Here is a 22,867-nt window from a genome sequence, read left to right on the forward strand (position 1 = left end):
ACCAACAGATGGATGAACAGGAATCAAACATGCGTAAAATTCAATTCATTGACTTACAAAGCAAGGCCAGATATCCATTTAGCAAGATTTCAGTTCATTCCTATGGCTCGGATGTGTGTAAAAAGGAACTTTCTTTATTTACCATGATGGATCCCATTTCACACTACCTTTTCTCATGCCACTTGACAGAAAATGCTTGATTTGTCAGCTAAAGGTGTCTCTATCTGGTGTAGCTTAAAATAGTATGTTGGGGTAATTCCTCTGTGTTACTTCTGGTTTTTCCATCTCTTCTTTCTCTGATTGACATAAATCAGGTGAACATCATTTATAAGTTGGCTCCAGAGAAGTGCCATTTGGTTCTTGCTGGCCCTGGTTACCTGTGTCACTTCATTTTGCCACTTGTTACATCGGCTGCAGTGTCTCTTGGCCCCATGGTCACTTGGGTCCTGCTCCGTGAACCATGGGAGTGAGCCTCGTCTTACTTGGTGTTTGGGGCAGTATTTGCAATTGATGTTTATAACAACTAGCTCTCATTGAGCACATGCTATGTGCAGGAGCATTCTTCTAACACCCTGAGGTGTCCTAGCTCATGTAATTCTCATGCCACCTCTGTGAGGTAAGTATAGATAAGAAAATGGAGACTTAGAAAGTCCAAATATCTTGTCCACAGCCTGTAAGTTTCAAGGCCAGAATGTTCATGGATCTTGCTACTGCCCCCAGTTGTCAAGACCCCCAAGCCTTCTCATTTGAGCCCCAGTCTCCTCTGGATCTCTTCCTCAAGGGTCCAGGAATTCTTGGCAGTGTCTACACAGGCTACTGGAGTGATCAGAACCTGTGAGTGTGTTCTCATCTACCTGTACCTAGGCTCCCCACCCATGGCTATTTTGCCTTTCCCAGGCTGGGTTGATAGCAGGAATGAGAGGCTTGCAGTTTTCCCAGGCTTCTCACAGGGAAACAAGGGAACTTGTCACAATGACCCGAACTTTCCAGAGCCTTCTTGCCATGAGCTGAATGTTTACATTCCCCCCAAATTCATGTTACGGTTCTAACCCCAGTGTGATAATACTTGGAGGTGGGGTCTTTGGGAGGTAATTAGGTTTATATTAGGTCATAAGGCTGAGGCCCTCATGATGGAGGAGGAGGAGGAAGAGGAGAAGGAAGAGGAGGAGGAGAGGGAGGGGGAGGAGGGGGAGGACAAGGAGGAGGAGGAGGAGGAGACAGCTTTCCATGAGCATAAACCATGGAAAGGCCACATGAGGACACATAGCAAAGATGACTATTTATCCACCAGGAAGCATGCCCTCACCAGACACCAAATCTCTTGTCACCTTGATCTTGGAAGTCCCAGCCTCTAGAACAGTGAGAAATACATTTCTGCTGTTGAAGCCACCCAGTTTATGGTATTTTGTCATATTGCCCTCCCTAAGACTTTCAGGAGGCTCTTTCAGTTCTATTCCTCTATCCCCTGAAAGAGCTCTGTCCTCTCCGTTTGATCTTCAAGCTTTGGACCTTAATGTGTAAAAACACAGCTTTGGGATAATCAAGAAAATCTTTGACAACACAAGTTAGTTATGAGGAGAAAAAATGTCTTGCTAGGAACTTGGGAAAAAGTCCAAACAAGTCTTCTTAACTTCAGATGTTACCAATTTTTGCTTTCCTGGATTGGTCTTTACGGTATGTAGCTGAAGAAGAAGAAAAGCCACCTGAATTACACAGAAAGAACACTGGTGGTATTTCATCACGTTTTCCTGATGCTGACACTCTTTAACCCTGACTGATTGGTGCTGGCAGGGAGCCGTCCCCATCTGGTAGCACCCCTTCCTGTCTCAGGGCTTTCCTCTCCCAGGCCCTGCCAATACGCACTCCAGAACTATGGGTGCCTAAGTTTTCATGTTGAAAGTTGGCATTTGGAAGGGTCTTGAGTTTCAAAGTGTCCTTACATAAACTCCACACTGGTGGAAGTGAAGGCTGAAGTATCAAAAGCTGACATCGTACCTACAGTTAGCTTGTGTGTTACAAGTGAGAGTGGGAGGAAAAACCCAGAAAGGGAGCCCGTAGAGGGTCAGTGACAGCATCAGCATTTTCCCCAGAAATGAACCTCTTATTTCTAATAGGAATGTTCTCATTACCTCAAAAGAATGTTGTGTTATATGGCATGCAGAAAAATACTTGCAGTTTAATTTATCTGCGGGAGTCAGGAGGCTATATAGAGATAATAATGAGTCTTACTTGCTATCTTTCATTTTGTCTGTGTATCTAGATCCAGAAAATGTTTTCTTCATGTACAGAGAAATAATCAACACTTTCTTTTTATATCAAAGGGTTCAGACTCGCATTGTGAACTCTGTAAAAACTCTGTGCTGCTATTCCTATTTGCAGACTAAGGCATATACAAGAAGGTTGGGTTTCTCCTACCCTCCACCACCCCTAGGCAATTGGAGCAGCAAGATTACAAAACACAAACGCAGGCAATATAGACAACCCAGTTTGAGGTTTATTTGGGTATCTCTGCCTTGTAAGCGCTTCCTCCGAACATGGCAGAGCAAGGAAGGGGGAGGGAGTTCAGTTAGTTACTTGGGCTATTTATAAGGTCAACAGGAAAGGCTTGAGATAATGGGAAAAATGCTCTTTTTTTTCTCTTTGTGTTTGCCATGGAGTCCACTTCCTAGTCTGTCCCAGTGTCCCCAGTATCAGGAAAATCCAAAGTTGGCCACATCCAAAGCAGTTGCATCACAGCCTGGTAACATGAACCTTACCAGCTCTTTGGTCTTAGTTGACAATAACCTTCCCCTTTTCCTCCCATGTTCAGGTTCGTTGCCACGAGGCATCCCCCAAACTGCAGCTGGATGAGACCCCCATGCCAAACTAGATATTTAGCAGATGATTAGAAACCCAGAGAATCTCATTCTATAACAATGATTATTATTATTTTGAGACAGAATCCTGCTCTGTCACCTAGGCTGGAGTGCAGTGGCTCAATCTTGGCTCACTGCAGCCTCCGCCTCCTGGGTTCAAATGATTCTTGTGCCTCAGCCTCCCGAGTAGCTGGAGCTACAGGCTCATGCCACCATGCCGAGGTAATTGTTGTTGTTGTTGTTGTTGTTGTTGTTGTTGAGACGGAATCTCATTCTGTTGCCCAGGCTGGAGTGCAGTGGCATGATCTAGGCTCACTGCAACCTCTGCCTCCCGGGTTCAAGCGATTCTCCTGCCTCAGCCTCCTGAGTAGCTGGGACTACAGGCGCCCGCCACCATGCCTGGCTAATTTTTTGTATTTTTAGTAGAGACGGGGTTTCACTATATGTTGGCCAGGTTGGTCTCAAACTCCTGACCAACCAACCCAAACTCCTGACCAACTCCTGAGGTGGGTGATCCACCCACCTCAGCCTCCCAAAATGCTGGGATTACAGGCATGAGCCACTGTGCCCAGCCTACATAATTTCTTTATATTTTTAGTAGAGATGGGGTTTCATCATGTTGGCCAGGCTGGTCTCGAACTCCTGGACCCAAGAGATCTGCCCCCTCAGCCTCCCAAAGTGTTGAGATGACAGGCATGAGCCACTGTGCCTGGCCCTATTCTATAGTTAAGTAACATATTTTTAGCTTGGGAACATTCTAAGGTGAATAAAAATGAACAAGCAAACAAAAACCCACAGATGGTCTTTACAATAGAACCAAATAACCAGAAGAATCATTTTTCAGTCAGGTATTGTTACCCTTATAATTTTAATCAAAACAATTTTGCCTAAAAGTTGAGTCAACAGACAATCCATGCCTCTGTATCAACAGACAATCCACAGTCCATTTCTGCTTTACCTGGAAAGGCTCAACTAAGGGGAGGAACAACCCCTCAAGAAATCTCATTTTTGCTAGATACAAAGTTCTAGAGTTTGGAAGTTTGTGGGTGAAAGATTACCTAGGTGCTGAGGCAAAAGACTGAAGCTGCAAACTGTTTCAATATAATAAAGAAAATAGTTAAAATAAAAATAGTCATAATACAAGTTAGATCTAGAGATGATTATGGACAATTATCAGTCATTATTATAAACACTATTAATCATTAACTTTTAATATTACTCTTTGTTGCATTACTAATATAACCTAGGAATAACCAGCGGGTATCGGATCAGGAACTGCAGGGACATTGTGAGAAGTGACCTAGAAGGCAAAATGTGAGCCCTCTGTCATGCCCGCATGAGGGCAGCTTGAGGGCTTCTTGGTCAAGCGGTAATGCCAGTGTCTGGGAAGACGCCCATTACTTAGCAGACCGCGAAAGGGAGTCTCCTTTCCTTGGAGGAGTCAGGGAACACAATACTCCACCAGCTTCTTATGGAAGACTGGATATTATCCAGGCCTGCCTGCAGTCATCCGGAGGCCTAAACCCCTCCCTGTGGTGCTGTGCTTCAGTGGTCATGCTCCTTGTCCACTTTCATGTTTCTCCCATACTCCTGGTTCCTCTTTGAAGTTTGTAGTAGATAATGGTTAAAAAAAATAGTGAAAGCCTTAAAGTCTTTAACCTTTCTTATAAGTATACAAAAGAACATGCTGACGTATGCTGCCTTCTGTCTCCATTTCAGCTACCTAAAAGGGAAGGGCCCCCGTCCTATGATCACATGACTTACTTCACCTTATCAATCACTTAGAAGATTCACCCTCCTTACCCTGCCCCCCTTGTCTTGTATGCAATAAATATCAGCGTGCCCAGCTGTTTGGGGCCACTACCGATTGTTTTCTCTTTATCTCTTTTCTTGTGTCTTTATTTATTACAATCTCTCATCTCTGCACACAGGGAGAATACCTGCTAAGCCCCACTTAAATTTAATAATTTAATTAAAATTAAATTATTTGGTCCCTACAAAAGTTCATCTAATTTAGCATTTAATGGTCTTCTTCCTCCTTTGAATATATGGCATGTATTTGATATCTCCTTTATTGAAGTTACTAAAAATAAAGAACCACTTTCCCTGGTCCTCTGAATGGCTCACTCAGAGGCATTTTAAGCATTTTAACAATTGAATCATGAAATAAGTTTTTTTAAAAAAACTCTTTTAAAGGTATTTCTTCTACTCTGATGTCCATTGTTGTAAACTCATTCCCATCGTAGGTCCTTTCTCTGTCCTTCCTTCTGACTTCTGCACTGACAGATGCATACAGCAGTGGTTGCAGATGTCTGATAGTGGACCAGAACCAGTTCATTGCAAAAAAGCAAAATAATAATGATGTTGTTAATAATGATAAAAAAAAAAGAAGTCCTTGCTAGTCAAATAACTCTTTAAAGGGCAAAGAATATGAGCAGACAGTTCAAAGAAAAGGAAATATAAAGGTCTCAACACAGATGCTCAGCACCATTCATAAGAGAAATGCACATTACCTTGGTAAACCATTTTTTTTTCACCCAGCACACTGACAAAGATCAAAATGTCTGATAACCCATTGTGCTAGGAAACATGTTGCAAAGCAGACACTATAAAAATTAATGCTGAAATTTGGAAAAATTGAACAAAATTGCCCATGCATATAGTTGTTGACCTATAAGTTATGCTTCCAGGAAATTTATCCTATAAATATATTCACACGCATGCCAGGTGGCAGATGTGGAACATTATTTACTGCAGTATTGTTTGTAATAGCACTTTATTGAAAACAGCCTTAAATGTTTATTGATAAGCCACTAAATTATGGTACATCCCCACATTAGAATACGTAGCAGCCTTAAAAAGACTGAAGAGATGGCTAGATGATAGATAGATATAATGATTTCTAATTGTAAGTGAAAAAAAAATACCAAAGGGAAGGATACCATTTACACAGAATGGGTGGAGGAGAGGTCTTTGTATATGCACAGTATTTGCTTATTGAAGCAAAAACTACCTCTGGAAGGACACGCAAGAAACTGATAGTATATGCCGCCCTCACAGAGGGGAACTGAAGAACTGGGGGTAAGGAGGGAGTGAAACTTTCCATTATATTTCTATCTTCCTACACACATGCACACACACACACACACATGCACACACTTATGTATATGTTTGAATTCTGAACTACAAATGTATTATCCATTTAAAAACTTAAAAACACTCTTGTTTGTAAGGAGCAGATATTTTTATTTTTAGAAAACACAATTTGTATCTCCTTAAACAGGGTATGGCAGATCAAATTTTCCAAAGATAACTATATCAATATATCACATCCCATATGCTCTTCTTACAAGGTGACACTGACACTCCCCTCGAATCTGGCTAGGCTTGGGACCATGTGGAAGTGACTATTTGAATTTCAAGGGTAAAGTCATTACAAGTAACATAGCTGCCCCAACTGTCTTCCTCTTACCTGCCTCAAACTGCTTGTCCTTGGAACTCAGCTACCATGTTGTGAGGAAGCCATGCGGCCCCACTGAAAGATTTGGGGTAGGTGCTTCTGCACCACCCCAGCTTAGGCCCCAGCCGACAGCTAGCATCAACCACCAGACTTGGGAATGAACCAGACTTCACACACATAACTTTCAGGCCACCCAGCTGGTGCTGACCAGAGCAGAAATGACCCGTCCTTTCCTAGCTCTGCCCAAACTGCAGATTTATAAACAAAATAAATGATACGTTGCTTTAGGCCACTATGTTTTATGATGGTTTGTTCGTATACAGTGATAAATAACTAGACCAAAGGAAAAATTTTGGATGTTTTGAGAAGATCCCAGGGATGCCTTCCTGAAATAAAGTAGAGGCAGGGATGCAGCTGGGCCCAGCTAGAATCTGCAGTTGGTCATTTGCAGGACTTGCTCTCCCTCCATCACTTTCTTTCCAATCCTTCTCCCTTGGTCCCCAGGAGCTCCCCCTGAGAATTAGTGCTATTTTGTGGGAAGGGGAAATTATAAAACGAGTAGTCTCCACTTTTAACTTTGAAATAACTTTTACGAAAATAATAAATTGCTTTTGGTGTAAATTTAAATCTCAAGGAGATTGTCAAGCAAAATGTAGCTTTAATTTTATTTTTTAATCTGAATATTTAGAAATTAGTGTCAAATAGAATTAGTTGAACAAAATTTTTATAACAGTATCATATCAGATTATTCCTATAAAAGTCATCAAGGTCCATTAATTATGACACTACCAAGGACATTAATAGTAAATTGAAAGAAAAATTGTGAAGGGCAAATTCGTCCAGTGGCTTTATGTTTGAACTGATTTTGTGGAGCAGCAATATACTGTAAGTGTTAGGAGCCTGGACTTTGGAGCCAGACTGTTCAATGTGGCTCCATCACTGGTATCTTCATGATGTTGAGCAAATTATATTTCTGTGCCTCAATTTCCTCATCTGAACATTGGCTCTAATAACACTTCCTGCCATATAGGGTTATTGTGAGTTTTAATAAATTACATTCAAAACACTAATATTAGTGTCTGGCACACAAGAAGTCTTCAGAGAACGCCTGTTATTTTTGTATACCAAACACCAGATCTGATATCCTGTGAGATTTATTCTAAATTTAGCTTTTGTCCCTAGAATTTATAGCCAAGGTAAATTCAGACATTGCGAGCAAGTCCACCAAAAGCTATATGCTAATGGAAAACTCCTTTCTATTGCTAACACTTTGGTTCCTGTTTCTGTCCATATTTGAAAGAGACAGAAATGTTATGTAAATCGTAGATGCACTCAGCATCATTTCCAACTTTCTGCATGTGTGCCTAGAATCCTGCAAAGGCTGGTGAACTAAAATCTAGATTTCCCAAACTCCCATGAAGCTAGTGTTCTAAATACACAGCTGGTTTTCCAATCAGATGCATTTATACAGAGTATTTAAGGTAGATGTGTGGTGGGGCCATTTTCCTGTTGTTTTGACTCTTCCTACTGGCAAACATGATTGTCAGGACTTTGGGTTTTTCTGGAGCAGGAGCCCATTTCACTAATTTTGTGTGTGTTGAAGAGGCAGCTGTGATGGAGTGTGAAGGCAGTGGCTGCAGCTCCCTGATCCCTGGATCACAAGCATTAACAGTCGTTTTGATGTCAACCAACCAAAAATGTATCTCCTGAAATCCTACATGTCTGAATGTGTCAAAGGTAGCAGCTCCCTTGGCAGACCTGTTCTCTGATGGTGACTGGGAATCATTTCTGGACTCCATGCATCCAGCCCCTCTATCAATTGCATAAGCACCCAATTCCCTGAATTCCATCCTTTCAGCTCTTTTTAATTTTTTTGGTACCCAAGTTCTGTCTGATTCAAACAAGAAGTCACAAAAGTTGTCTTCCTCATGGCAGTCCTTTGTCAAGTGACTCGTTTTTCCAATTTATTCAGTGTGAACTTCCAGAGCTTCTCTTTATATAGTGCAGTAGAATAAGAATGGAAGGAGCAGGCTGAGTTGTTAGAATGCTGATAAAGAACGTTTCCTTAAAAACAACAGCAAACAGGGCTTATCATGTCTGTAAGGGGGAAAGCCACTCTTTTGCTGTAGCATTGTTATGGGGGTGCAATGGAATCATCTGGTAAGAGCACCCAGACTAGCCCTCAACGTGGTTACTCCTTAAAAATATCAGTAGATTTTATGAGTTACTGTTTGATTTTTTTTTTTTAATTTTTATTTTTTGAGACAGAGTCTCGCTCTGTCGCCTAGGCTGGAGTGCAGTGGCGCAATCTCGGCTCACTGCAAGCTCCGCCTCCCGGGTTCACGCCATTCTCCTGCCTCAGCCTCTCCCAGTAGCTGGGACTACAGGCGCCCGCCACCACGCCCGGCAATTTTTTGTATTTTTAGTAGAGACGGGGTTTCACTGTGGTTTCGATCTCCTGACCTCGTAACCGCCCGCCTCGGCCTCCCAAAGTGCTGGGATTACAAGCGTGAGCCACCGCGCCCGGCCCATACTGTTTGATATTTCTGCTTGATCAGAGAGATTCAGATCTGTTTTAATGTCCTCTGCTGTGCACCTTGAAAAACTGACTTTTTAATGCCTCTCATCCTTCATCAGCACTAGCACTGGGCTTCTCCAAAGCTGTACACAACCATGTTTTTTCTTGCCACCTTCCTCCACAGAGCCTAGAAAGCCATACGCTCACTGCCTCACTTCTTTTGCCTTGGTCATATGATCCAGTTCTAGAGGAACTCTGTTTGAGGTAACTTCTGGAAAAAGTTTTGTTTTCCTTATAAAGGAATAGATGCGGTTAGTGGAGTTTCTCTCCTTCCATTCCTCCTACCTTGAAAATAAATATGATATCTGGAGCTCTAGCAGCCATTTTGATAACATGAGATAACAAGCCCATTCACTAAGGAAAGCAGAGGGAAGAGAAGCAGGGCGCGGTGGCTCACCCCTGTAATCCCAGCGCTTTGGGAGGCCGAGGCGGGCAGGTCACGAGGTCAGCAGATCGAGACCATCCTGGCTAACACGGTGAAACCCCGTCTCTACTAAAAATACAAAAAATTAGCCAGGCATGGTGGCGGGCGCCTTAGTCCCAGCTACTCGGGAGGCTGAGGCAGGAGAATGGCATGAACCCGGGAGGCGGAGCTTGCAGTGAGCCGAGATCTCACCACTGCACTCCAGCCTGGGCGACAGAGCGAGACTCTGTCTCAAAAAAAAAAAAAAAGAAGCAGAGGGAAGAGATAGAAGGAGACTGGATCTTTGATGACACCCCTGAGACTCTGCCCCGGACCCTTCCTTAAGTGAGAATAATAAACCCCTGTTTGTTTAAGCAAGTGTTTGTAAGGTGTTCTATTTCTTGTAGCCTCATTCCCACAAAATATGTTATTTATATGTCCCGGAATTTTTGTAGGAACACAACAAGATAACTGGTATGAAAGTACTTTAAATACTATAAAAAGGGAACTCGTTTTAAAGTTCTGTTTTCAAAGGAATCGGATGTTTTTCCCAGTAGTTCAAGCTTAAGGTAGAGGAAGTTTCAATGAAATGATAAATGGTTGAAATAAATATGCCACATATTCCTTTCAACAACTCAGATGAAGGCTTGCTTCTTTCTTAAATTATTAATAACCCCATTTAGTACTTTCAAAGTGCCTTGCCATCATTTGATACTTAATCCTCAGAATTTCCCTAGAAGAATGTAAAATCTCATTTTACAAGGGAAGAAGTGAAAACAAGGTTTTTCAAAGACTCTCTTTGAGACACCATATGCCTGTGGCAGAGTCAGAACTAAAAATCAAAGAATTGAACAGTCCAGTGTGTAACTGGCTTTCTCATGTAAATTTGATATGCAGGGCATGACACAGCCCACAGAAGCTCCAAGAATTTTTTAAAATTTTACCTTACATGTATATTCAAAATAAAGTCAAGCTAACCATATAGGATTCCTTATGCGAACAAAATGCCTTTATGCCCAACATTAGAAGTGGACAAGGAAAGAATATATTCTATCATTAGTGAACTTGTCTATTTGTACACCAAGAATCTCACCCAATCCTGGCATAAAATAAATCATATCAGATTAACTCTTATTTTACTGATGTATCTGGTAATAAGCAGTAAAAGAGTAGCTGTGAAACAGAAGCAAAAGTAAAGAGAAATATCAGGCCAGGCACGATAGCTCATGCCTGTAATCCCAGCGCTTTGGGAGGCTGAGGCAAGAGGATCACAAGGTCGGGAGTTCAAGACCAGCCTGGCCAACATGGTGAAACCCCATCGCTACTAAAAATACAAAAATTAGCCGGGCGTGCTGGGGCGTGTCTGTAATCCCAGCTACTCGGGAGGCTGAGGAAGAAGAATCACTTGAACTCGGGAGGTGGAGGTTATAGTGAGCCGAGATCGCGTCACCGCACTCCAGACTGGGAGACAGAGCGAGACTGCATCTCAAAAAAAAAAAAAAAAAGAGAGAGAGTGAGAAAGAGGGAAATATCTACCTGCCTAAACAGGAAGTAGGTGCATGATCACCCTTTAAAAAGGAAGCAAATATTTATTTATAACCAAAACTTTATTTAGAAGTGTGGTGCTTAGAATCTTCCTTCACCTTCAACCCAGGAAAATGTTCTGTCAATTTTGATCATGTTGTACTTGATGAAACAGAAATTTGGCCTTTAATTAATGATGTTTTTTTTTAGAATTTATACATTTCCAAGCTTTTTATCTAAATTCTGAATAAGATTTACGTAATATGAAATCAATGAGAGAAAAAAGAAAAAGCAGCTGAAACAGAAATACAAAAAGCTCTTAATTAGACTATATTATTACTATTTTTATTTTCAAATCCAGAGAAGGCCAATATAAAGATTTCCTGTGCCAGCTCTACTACTTCCTACCTATAGTTCCTTAACCAATTACCTCCTCTCTCTACGTTTAGTTTCCTTATGTAGTATATGGGCATGATAATAATGCCCACTAAATTGGGTGGTTGAGCAAATTGAATGAAAGAGTTCAACACCAACAACGTTAGTCATTATTATGGTCTGAAAAAGCCATAAAACACTGGACACAACTAAGAGATGGCACATGAGATAAATACTATAAAAGCTGTCTGAACATCTAACCTGATTGGAGTGGCAGTAAAGGGGTTTGACTTTCAGGATAATACTGCTCCACCAGCTCCTGCTGGGATTTAAATGATTATTGCTCAGCTCTTTTCTCTTGACTTGTTAGCAAGTGCCTGGCAGGGCCTATTTCAAGTACATTTTGTAAAATACTAAGGGAAGATCCTTAAGAAATAACCAAGAGCATGCTTGGGTCTGGTCTGATATTAAGGGCAACAGTGGTCACTGGACATTAAGGGGGACACAACTGAATTTGAGAGCTAAAGAGGGTGGTGCTTAGCAAAAACCAAGGGTGTTCCTGAACAGAAATCCACTGTAAAGGGGGAAGAAATTTTTGAGAAATTCTTATTTGTCACAAGGAGCAGACAGCTGCCCAGAAATGTGCTTTCCAGAAAACTGGAAAAGTAGAATTCTGCCATGCCCTCTGGATTTCTAGCTGGAGCCGATGAGTATATGGGAACAGTGCACACCTTGGGAGAATGAGAATTTTGTGAGATGTTTACACCTCTGTCACCTGGGGATTTAAAGGTTGTTGTATATGCCTATTTTATTTATTATCTCTTCTGCTCTATTGTTATACTGGTAAGAACAAGGGAGTGAAGATTACAATTGCAACAGGGGTTACAATCTTGCCTGTTTCATATAGCAGATATTCCATGAGGGCTGTAGGAGTGAGGCAGGAGGAAAATGAGGCCAGAGAAACCGAGAACTTGAAACTGGCAGAGTCAAACTGGGCAAACTCCTGAAGAAACATGCACAGAACATAAATGTCAGACCAATCCTGGCTTCTAAATATTGTATTGCCAGGAGTAGCCAGCGAAAGATTGGGCCCTTCACCCTCAGGGTGCCAAGTGTCCCCCATGTCCCAAGGCCTCCTTAGTGTGTCCATCTGCCTTCCAGGTGGCTCAACTGCAGATCCGCTCAGCCTCTGTTGACTGAAACTGAGCTGAAAGGGGAAATAAGATGAAAGAAGGGTGAAGAAGAGAAAGCATCAGGGAAATGAAAAGGATCTGATGGAGTGTACACAGGAGGGAGAAAAAAAATCTAGGAGAAGGGAAGCAGACAATAAAATCAGGAAGAAAACAAGATAAAATATAGGGAAGAAAGATGAGAATGGGATAAGCATCGGATTCGAAAAACTTCAGTAGGGACCTGGGATCAGACTGTTGTGCTAGAACTGGATACAGGAAGGAAGGAAAAAATGTATCTTAGAGGAGCTTCTGAGAATAAAAGAGATAGGAGAAAAGAAAAGATAGGGGATTAAAAATGCTATTTGTTATTCTAAGTGTCTGGATAATAATTAATCATCTTTGTGTCTGTTGTGTCAAAGCTTTTAGTGGCACTGTGGGCAGAACCACAATCAATATTATTTCAGAACAGTGATGCCCTTTGAGGAGGATATGAAGGGGAGGGAGAAAGCAGATAAACTATGAAGGAGGAGAGAAGAGGCCAGTCTTGTCGGATACTGCAGAGACAGGTTGCTGCTGAACCCTTGGGAATAGAAGTGATGCAATGCCTCTAAGAATGAGCAGGATGTTTACTGTCTTTCTGCACAGAAAAAAAAAAAAAAGGAAAGGAAAAGAAAGAAAACAGAAAAAATATGGCACTGGCTACAGACAACTCTTTCTTAAAGAAGAACACATTGGAATCTGATTCATTGATCACTGAGTTAATTAATTGTCATCTTGAGGCTTTGGTATGTATAGCAGTTATTTACATGTGACATTACATACCAGTTATTTTACTATTGTTAAAAAAAAAAATTGGGAATCCATTAGGCTGAGACAACTTCAGTGCCTTGGGTTCCTACATAAACAACCTGAAAGGAACTCAATGTAAACAATAAAATGAAACTTAAGCTTAACCAATCAGAAACTGCCAACTAACCTCTAACTAGAGACTTTTCACATTAACCAAACATTTTCATTGTCTTCCTTATGTGAACACCTTATAAAAGCTTTCACCTGAGCCGGGCGTGGTGGCTCATGCCTGTAATCCCAGCACTTTGGGAGGCCAAGGTGGGTGGATCATGAGGTCAGAAGATTGACACCATCCTGGCTAACATGGTCAAACACCCTCTCTATTAAAAATACAAAAAATTAGCCAGACATGATGGCACGTGCCTGTAATCCCAGCTACTCTGGAGGCTGAGACAGGAGAATCACTTGAACCCGGGAGGCAGAAGTTGCAGTGAGCCAAGATCGCACCACTGCTCTCCAACCTGGGTGACAGAGTGAGATTCCATCTCAAAAAAAAAAAAAAAAAGAAAAAAGAAAAAAGAAAAAAAGCTTTCACCTTAAGCCTCTTCCCCTTTGGTGGAGCCTAAACCACTCTCAATTTGGTACTGCCCAAATTGATGATTTCCCATCAGCTCAAATAAATTATTTAAAAGTTTAATTTACTGAAGTTTATGTTTTAACACTATTTATTTTTAAACCAGCCTTTAGTACTTTTTTGTTTGTGTATGGGCTCCATTTACTATATGACATGAGTCATTTATTGCTGTATCGATTGAGACATCTATCAAGTCATCTCTTAGGCAAGCAGTCCTCAAACTTTAATGAGCATCAGGATCATTCAGAGGACTTGTTAAACACAGATTTCTAGTCTCTACACCACTAGAGCTTCTGATACAGTGGGTCTGGGGTGAAAGAATCTGCATTTTAACAAGTTTCCAGGTGAGGCTGATGTTGCTGATCCAGGGACTCCACTTTGAGAAGAACAATATTTGAAAAACAATAGTGTTTTTACTATGTATAAATACTATTATTGCAGATGTGTTTAAATATAAAACTGTATTTCAAGGATGAAGTTTTTAGAGTTCAGAAAAAATTATTAGAAGCATTAATATACAAAGTGATCTACTATATCAATAGTAAAATCAAAGAGTTACATGGTGTTTTGAAGGAAAAACTTCTGAAATTTATAACTTTCTATAATAAGATGACCTGGTTGAAGTTCTAAACTTTTCAATGCAGTATCTCCAATTTTGAAACCTCCAACTTAAGAGTTGTAGAGAAGAATGTTTTCTCTTCTTCACATGATCCCAGCTTGGCTCAGAGAGAAGGACACATTCACCAACACTTCTGTCCTCTTGAAATAATCCTGGCGAGGAAGCTTGTGCCTCTCTCCCATCCCCTCTGAGCAGAGTGTGCTACTTTTGGGCCATGGTGTACACTAGAGGACTCTGCTCCTAACAGTGGAAGGTGCCATCTTCTTCTTCTTCTTTGACTCCCTGAGCTTTTAGGTGTGAACAGGCTTGTCTCTACTTTTGTCATCATGAAGTAAATCCACATGGACAATGTCCTTCCATAGTCAGAAGTCCCTGCTGAAGACAGAGTACAGTAAGTCTGTGTAACCAGCTGGGTGAGTGGATTCAGAATCTTATATGCAGGCTTGGATATACACCCAGTGTGAATGTGCAGATTCTGGATCTAAAAAACTTTGTGTCTAAGCGGCATTCTCCATTCTTTAGCAGAAGCCCCACTAAGCCATTGATACAGTTGGCTATCTGTCCTTTGTTTACTTCATCAGTCAACATCTTGGAAAGAAGTAGGAGAGAATTTTAGAGCTGCTAGATCTCTAAAATGCAGGCTGGGAAATCATAAGATGGACACTTGGGCAGCAAAGGGCAACCCAGGGAGAATGAGGATCTTATATAGGCCAGCTTGGGCTGGGGTGGCTCACGGTGGCTTGTAACATAGCCACAGCTGGTACATCAGAGCGCAGAAAGGCTCCAGTTAAGTGCCACCTCAAAACAGATGGACTTCACTATGTAAAGCTTTTTTAGGGTTTTGTGAAAAGAATAATTATTACATCCATAGTGTCTTTTTCCCCATACAGTGCTTCTCAGCCAGACCTGCAAAGGGAATTGAGTTTCCCACGGGGCACGGAATACTCTGTGTTCATGCTGACCTTCAGGTTGTCAGGGTCAGGCTGAAGCAGCATCTCCAGATTAGTTAATCCAAAATTCAGACTTCTTTGTCATCCTGTAAATGACATCAAGATCTAAATAGTCTCTTGAGCTTGGGAGGCTCCTGCATAGGGTCTTGGAAATAATCTACTTCTATTACATCTTCTGTACCTACATAGGGTCCTGGAAATACCCTACTTCTATCACCAAGTCTTAAATTGGTTCTAAACTGTATGTTGTAAAGTCTGCCCATGGGTGCGAATTTTAGAGACCCCTACTGAAGCTTCAACCACAGAAGGGTAAGGGAATAGATAAACAACAATACGGATTTTCTCCTATGGGGCATATGACACATTTTTTAAGCAGAAGCAAGCCAACCCACTCTCATTATGGAACAAAGGTTTAGAGGGACCATTTAAGATTTTCCATTGAAAACTCCCTGTCATTAAGAATTTGGTTTGCCTAGTGACATATCGGGGAAAGAAAACTCTGAAAAAAAGATTTGGTCTTGCAATCAGAACAGCAATGAGAAAAAAATGAAAGCAAAATAAAAGTATACACATTAAGAAATAAGATGGGATGGATAAACAGCTTTCTCCTCTAGAAACAGATTGAATTAAAAAAAAAAGATGAGACTAAAAAATGAGAAATATTTTAGCTGTTATCTTTTTAAGGAGTGTTAGGGCAGGGGGGCTTATGAAAATCAAATAAAAGAGGCAAGATCATGAGAGCTCACTAGGTTAATTCCTCCAGTGAGAGCCTAGAGAGAGAGGAAACTATTGAGAGGGGGTGTTTGTCTTTTCTTTTATTCTTCTTATTTTTCAAAAACTTTTTTATTACGGAAATTTCCAGACATGCACAAAAGAAGAGAGAATAATATAACGACTCTACAAGTGCCCATCTCTCCACTCCAGCAGTTATCAACATATGGCTATTCTCACTTCCTGTGTACCTCCCCCCTCCTCCTCCAAATCCCAGCACCTGCTGGAGTATTTTACAATTAATCCTAGGCATTACATGATTTCATCTATATTATCTCAAATAAATAAGAATTTTTAAAAGTTTAACCACAATATCATTTTATATCTAAAATATTAATAATATCTCTTCATATTATATATCTAGCTAGTTTTCTAATTTCACCATTTTAAAAATAAAATATTCTCTTTTTAATTTTTGTAGATTTGGGGGTACAAGTGCAGATTTCTTATATTCATCTATTATGCAGGGGTAGAGTCTGAGCTTTTAGTGTGCCCACCACCCAACTGTAATTTCAGCATTGTTTATAAATACCATATAAATATATGGTTTGTTTGAATCAAGATCAGAAAGAAAGCTCCCACATTGCATTTGGTTGATATGTCCCTTAAACTTCTTTCTATTTATTAACTGCCTCCAGCTCCCCCTTTTCTTTTTCTAATTTATTTGTTGAGGAAACTTTGTCATTTGTTTTCTAGCATTCTGAGAGGTGTCCTCTTAGAGTTGCAAGAATAAGAGAGCAGTTGGAAAACTTCTTGGAAGAGCTGCATGGGGTGATTTCAGAAACATTGGACATTTGTTATAGAAGGGCTGAGAAGATTAGCAGAGAATACATTAAACATCCTTAGATAAGTTTGAAGGTGACACAGTCATTTCAGGTGGCAAAACTTCTATGGCCATGGTTTGGGGGAAGATTTCCAGGAAACACATAGAGTTAGGACTCTGTGCAAAGGTTTAGGGAAGATGAAGCACAGTAAAGGGTAGCACAGTAGGTGCAAAGGAGATCAATTCCAGGCCAGAGTTATGGGCTGATGGAGGGTAGCTTATAGATAGAATTTTCCAACTTGGGTTGGTGATGGTGACTGGATGTATTTGAACAATTAATGCAATTGACTGACTCAGAACTCAGTGATTTCATATGGGAGACTCCAGGAAAACTGTCTGGTTCTAAAGAAAAAGGAGGAGAGGAATTCTCGTCCAGCAATCATTGCTACACAGGAGGGGGAGGAAGAAAGCAAGGCTCTGCTGATCCTGAAGAATCTATGGAAGAGCAGAAGGAAATGGAACATTAGGGCATGTTCCATTGCCACAGGAAAACCTGTAGCTGAGAGAATGGTTCTATTGCTGATGATGTGAGAAAAAGGTTTTCAAGGCTTGGAAATTCAAAAGTCAGGAAAAGGAACAGTTTTGGGGAAAAGCACATGAAAGAAAGCATAATGGAAGGTCCAAACAAGCTCAATTAGAAATGAAACTGAAGATGTTACAACCAATACCACAGAAATACAAACAATATAATAATTCAAGGCTACTATAAACACCTTTATGCACACAAATAGAAAATCTAAATGAAATAGATAAATTCCTGGAAATATACAACTCTCCTAGATTTTCAGAAAGAGATAGAAACCCTGAACAGACCAATAACAAGCAGCAAGACTAAATCAGTAATTTAAAAAATTGTCAACAGAAATGTTCAGGACCAGATGGATTCACAGCTGATTTCTACCAGACATTCAATGAAGAGTTGGTATCAGTCCTACTGAAACTATTCCAGAAAATAGAGAAAGAGTATATTCTCCCTAAATTATTCTATGAAGCCAATATCACCCTAATACCAAAACCAATAAATGGCATAACAAAAAACAAAAGAAAACTACAGACCAGCCAGATGCGGTTGCTCATGCCTATAATCTCAGCACTTTTGAAGGCTGAGGCAGGTGGATCACCTGAGGTCAGAAGTTCAAGATCAGCCTGGACAACATGGTGAAACCCTGTCTCTACTAAAAATATAAAAATTAGCCGGGTGTGGTGGTGAGTGCCTGTCACCCAGCTAATTGGGAGGCTGAGCCAGGAGAATCGCTTGAACCCAGGAGGCATAATTGCAGTGAGCCAAGATCACACCACTGCACTCCAGCCTGGGTGGCAGAGCAAGACTCTGTCTGAAAAGAAAAAAAAACAAAAATATAGACCAATATCACTGATGAACATAGATGCAAAAATCTTCAACAGAATACTAGTTAACCACATCCAACAGCACATCAAAATGATAATACACCATGATCAAGTGGGTTTCATCCCAGGAATGCAGGGATGGTTTAACATACACAAATCATTAAATGTCATACATCACATAAACAGAATTGAAAACAAAAACCATATGATTATCTCAATAGACACAGAAAAAGCACTTGATAAAATTCAGCATTGCTTTATGATAAAAACCCTAAGCAAAATAGGCATAGAAGAGACTTACCTCAAAATAATAATAAAAGCCATATATGACAAATCCACAGCCAATATCATACTGAAAGGGGAACGTTGAAAGCATTCCTCTGAGAACTGGAATAAGACAAGAAGGTCCACTTTTACCACTTCTATTCAACACAGTACTGAAAGTCCTAGCCAGAACAATCAGACAAGAGAAAATAAAGGGCATCCAAATTGGAAAAGAGGAAGTCAAACTGTCACTGTTCACTGATGATATGACCATATGCATAGAAAACCCTAAAGACTCACACAAAAGGCTCCTAGATCTGATAAACGAATTTGATAAAGTTTCAGGATACAAAATCAGTTCACACAAATCAGTAGCACTGCCATACACCACCAATGACCAAGCTGAGAATCAAATCAAGAACTCAATCCCTTTTACAACGGCTGTAAAAAAATAAAATATTTAGGAATATACTTAATCGAGTAGGTGAAAGATCTCTACAAGGTAAACCACAAAACACTGCCGAAAGAAATCGAAGATGACACAAACAAATGGAAACACATCCCATACTCATAGATGGGAAGAATCAATATGGTGAAAATGATCGTATTTCCTAAGGCAATCTACAGATTCAATGCAATTCCCATCAAAATACGGTCACATTTATTTATTTTTGTTTTTCTCATCACTCTTCACAGACCTAGAAAAAATAATCCTAAAATTCACATGGAACCAAAAAAGAGCCACATAGCCAAAGCTATACTAAGCAAAAAGAACAAATCTGGAAGCATCACATTACCTGTCTTCAAGCTATACTACAAGGCTATAGTTACTAAAACACCATGGTACTAGTATAAAAAGTCACATAGACCAAATAGAACAGAATACGGAACAGAAATAAAGCCAAAAATGTACAGCCAACTGATCTTCGACAAAGCATACACAAACATAAATTCGGAAGAGGACATCCTGTTCAATGAATGGTGCTGGGAAAACTGGCAAGCCACATATGGAAGGATGAAACTGGATCCCCATCTTTCATCTTATACAAAAATCAACTCAAGCTAGATCAAAGACAAATCTAAGACCTGAAATCATACAAATTCTGGAAACATTGGAAAAACTTTTCTGGACATTGGCTTAAGCAAACAATTTATGACTAAAACCCCAAAAGCAAATGCAATGAAAACAAAAATAAATAAATGTGACCTAATTAAACTAATAAGCTTCTACACAGCAAAAGAAATAATTGACAGAGCAAACAGACAGCCCACAGTGTGAGAGAAAATATTTGCGAACTAGGCATCCAAAAAAGGACTAGTACCCAGAATCTACAAAGAACTCAAACAAATTAGCAAGGAATAAAACAAATAGTCCCATCGAGAAGTGAGCAAAGGATATAAATAGACATTTCTCAAAAGAAGATATACAAACAGCTAACAAACATATGAAAAAATGCTCAACAGTACTAACCCTCAGGCAAATGTAAATTAAAATCACAATGAGATGTCACCTGATTCCTGCAAAAATGGCCATTATTAAAAAGTCACAAAACAATAGATGTTGGGATGGTTGTGGTGAAAAGGGAACACTTTTATACTGCTGGTGTAATTTACACTGTATTAGTGTAAATTAGTACAACCACTATCAAAAACAGTGTGAAGATTCCTTAAAGAATTAAAAGTAGCTCTACCATTCGATCCAGTAATCCCACTACTGGGTGTCTACCCAATGGAAAAGAAGTCATCCTACAAAAAAGATACATGCACATGCATGTTTATAGCGGCACAATTCTCAATTGCAAAGATATGGAACCAAACTAAGTGCCCATCAACCAACAAATGGATAGAGAAAATGTAATATATATACACCATGGAATACTTCTCAACCATAAAGCAAAATGAAGTAATGTCTTTTGCAGCAACTCAGATGGAGCTGGAGGCCATTATTTTCAGTGAAGTAACTCAGGAATGGAAAACCAAATATTATATATTCTCACTTGTAAGTGGGAGCTAAGCTATGAGGATGTAAAGGCATAAAGATGATATAATGGACTTCGGGGACCCCAGAGGGGAAGGTTGGGATGGGAATGAGGGATAAAAGTCTACACACTGGGTGCAGTGTACACTGCTCGGGTGACGGGTTCACTAAAATCTCAGAAATCACCACTAAAGAACTTATCCATGTAGCCAAAATCACCTGTATCTCATAAACTATTGAAATAAAAAAAGTTTGAATTTATAAATGATAATATAGAAAAATATATGGGTAGAGAAAACAATGAAATAAAAAAGAGCATAATGATTCCTACTTAGAAGTATCCGCAGTGGCTTTAGTTAGGGCTTTGCTGAGGGTAATCCTCCAAATGAGGCCACTAGGGTAACGAGAGAGAACTTTATCCATAAAACAGAGTTCCCAGATGAAAGGAACTCCAGGACCAAAGCTGCTGCAGTGCAAGGCTAAAATCCTTTTGGAATTCTACTCAATATGGAGCAATAGAGAAGGTAAAGAGGGTGGGATTTCACAGAACACATATCATGAATGTGCTTAAAGAGGGAATGGAAGATACATTACTAGGCAGCATTCAAGCCCAGGGAGGAACTGGATCCCCCAAATGTGACAATCAAGAGGGAAATAAGAATACATAAAAAAAATTTTATTATGAAAAATTTCAACCACTCACGAAAGTAGAGAGAAAAATACCATACGTTCCCATCATGTAGCCCCAGCAACCATAAAATCGTTGTTACTTCCATTTTAACTTTATCTCATAAGATTTTATGAAGGTCTGTGTTAAAGGTCCAGATGTCATATCATTTCACCAATAAATATGGAAAAGGCTTTAAACACACTAGATGAACACAGAGGGGACTGACAAAGCCTTGCATAAAACTGGAGGACCAAAAGTATCAAGCTGGCACATTTCAAAATTTTAGAAGAAAGTATTTTAAGTGCCACTCTCTAATGGCAAGACAGTGTATACAAGTGATTTCCCCATTGGCGCAGGGAGCTCAATGTTACAATAAATGGGCAATTTCTCTCTTGTGGGTTTAAATTCTCTCATAATGACCTCTGGACCAAATGCCCAGTTGATGTCTACATTGCTTAGCCCGAAACAAAAAATATGATATCTATAACTTTGCATTTCTTTGTGTTCCTGCCTTTCCCCAAACTGTACTATTTACAAAACTAGGGACAGACAATTTGGTTTAGGACAGCTGCTCTAGGAGCATGGGATTTGCTCATGCTTCCTGTTTTTTGGCTCAGCATGAGTAATCTGTAGTTGGGTTCATTCAACTTTGTCGTTGCTGAAGAGTCTATAGATATTCTAGTGCTCCAAAGATGGCCCCAGACATCACAGCTGGTGAAGAAAATCCGGCACCACGAGACTGAGCCCAATCCAACAAAATTAGAAAGCAAAGTCAGAAAAAGTTCAAATTTAGCTCACAGAAGGAAGGGGAATTTGATTTCAAACTTTAGGGATTTTTCTTACAATTTAATAATCAAATAACATTCAAATTCAGGTGTTTGGATAGTGTATCTACAATGTATTTTTTGAGTATTTTTTAAAATGGCATACTTTTTGCTGACCTGGTTAAACACAACTTGTCGTCAACACAATTAAAAAAAAAAATGTATAGGAGGAAATGTTAATCCTTTGGTGTGGGGTGAAGTTAAGGTAATTTCACTGAGTTCCTATTCTCCTTACAGCCTTCAAGTGCAACAGTCAGGCCACTCTACACACTAGCCCTAGGAGGATACAAAACACGCATCCCCATGAACGCAGGAGCAGACCTGCTGAGACACGATGCAGGCTTGCTCTCCCGAGCAGACCAGCCCTGCTCCAACAGGTTTAAAGAAAAAAGACCTGGGGAGAGTTAACAGGGAGCCCGTCATTCACATGGTCGCGTTTGCACCAAAATCACGAAGAAGGCCACCCAGGTCATCACAGAAAAGTACTACACGCGCCTAGGCAACGACTTCCACACGAACAAACGTGTGTGCGAGATCGCCATTATCCTCAGCAAGAAGCTCCGCAACAAGATAGCAGGCTATGTCATGCATCTGATGAAGCGGATTCTGAAGGGCCCAGTGAGAGGTATCTCCATCAAGCTGCAGGAGGAGGAGAGAGAAAAGAGAGACAATTATGTTCCCGAGATCTCAGTTCTGGATCAGGAGACCATTGAAGTAGATCCTGACACTAAGGAAATGCTGAAGCTTTTGGACTTTGTCAGTCTGTCCAACCTGCAGGTCATTCGACCTACAGTTGAGATAAATTTCAAAATGCCTCGGGGAGCTCTTTGA

At 40.3% G+C, this 22,867-nt stretch overlaps 1 protein-coding gene across 1 annotated transcript; it reads left to right on the forward strand.

Moving 5' to 3' along the window:
- Positions 1-691: 691 nt before the first annotated feature.
- Positions 692-22,867, forward strand: LOC131382332 (uncharacterized). Its single transcript, XM_058433732.1, has 3 exons — positions 692-834; positions 2,322-2,565; positions 22,448-22,867. The coding sequence occupies exons 1-3, from the start codon at positions 692-694 to the stop codon at positions 22,865-22,867; spliced, it is 807 nt and encodes a 268-aa protein (XP_058289715.1).

The sequence above is a fragment of the Hylobates moloch genome, unplaced genomic scaffold (assembly GCF_009828535.3).
Source record: "Hylobates moloch isolate HMO894 unplaced genomic scaffold, HMol_V3 SCAFFOLD_22, whole genome shotgun sequence".
Classification (NCBI taxonomy): domain Eukaryota; kingdom Metazoa; phylum Chordata; class Mammalia; order Primates; family Hylobatidae; genus Hylobates; species Hylobates moloch.

What these genes read in the sequence shown, in the direction of transcription:
- LOC131382332 (XM_058433732.1), top strand. Translation starts at nt 692, where the DNA reads ATGTTCATGGATCTTGCTACTGCCCCCAGTTGTCAAGACCCCCAAGCC. An exon ending in TACTGGAGTGATCAGAACCT is followed by an intron (nt 835 to 2,321) that starts GTGAGTGTGTTC and finishes TTTATATCAAAG; the next exon opens with GGTTCAGACTCGCATTGTGA. An exon ending in AGGAAGGGGGAGGGAGTTCA is followed by an intron (nt 2,566 to 22,447) that starts GTTAGTTACTTG and finishes GAGAGTTAACAG; the next exon opens with GGAGCCCGTCATTCACATGG.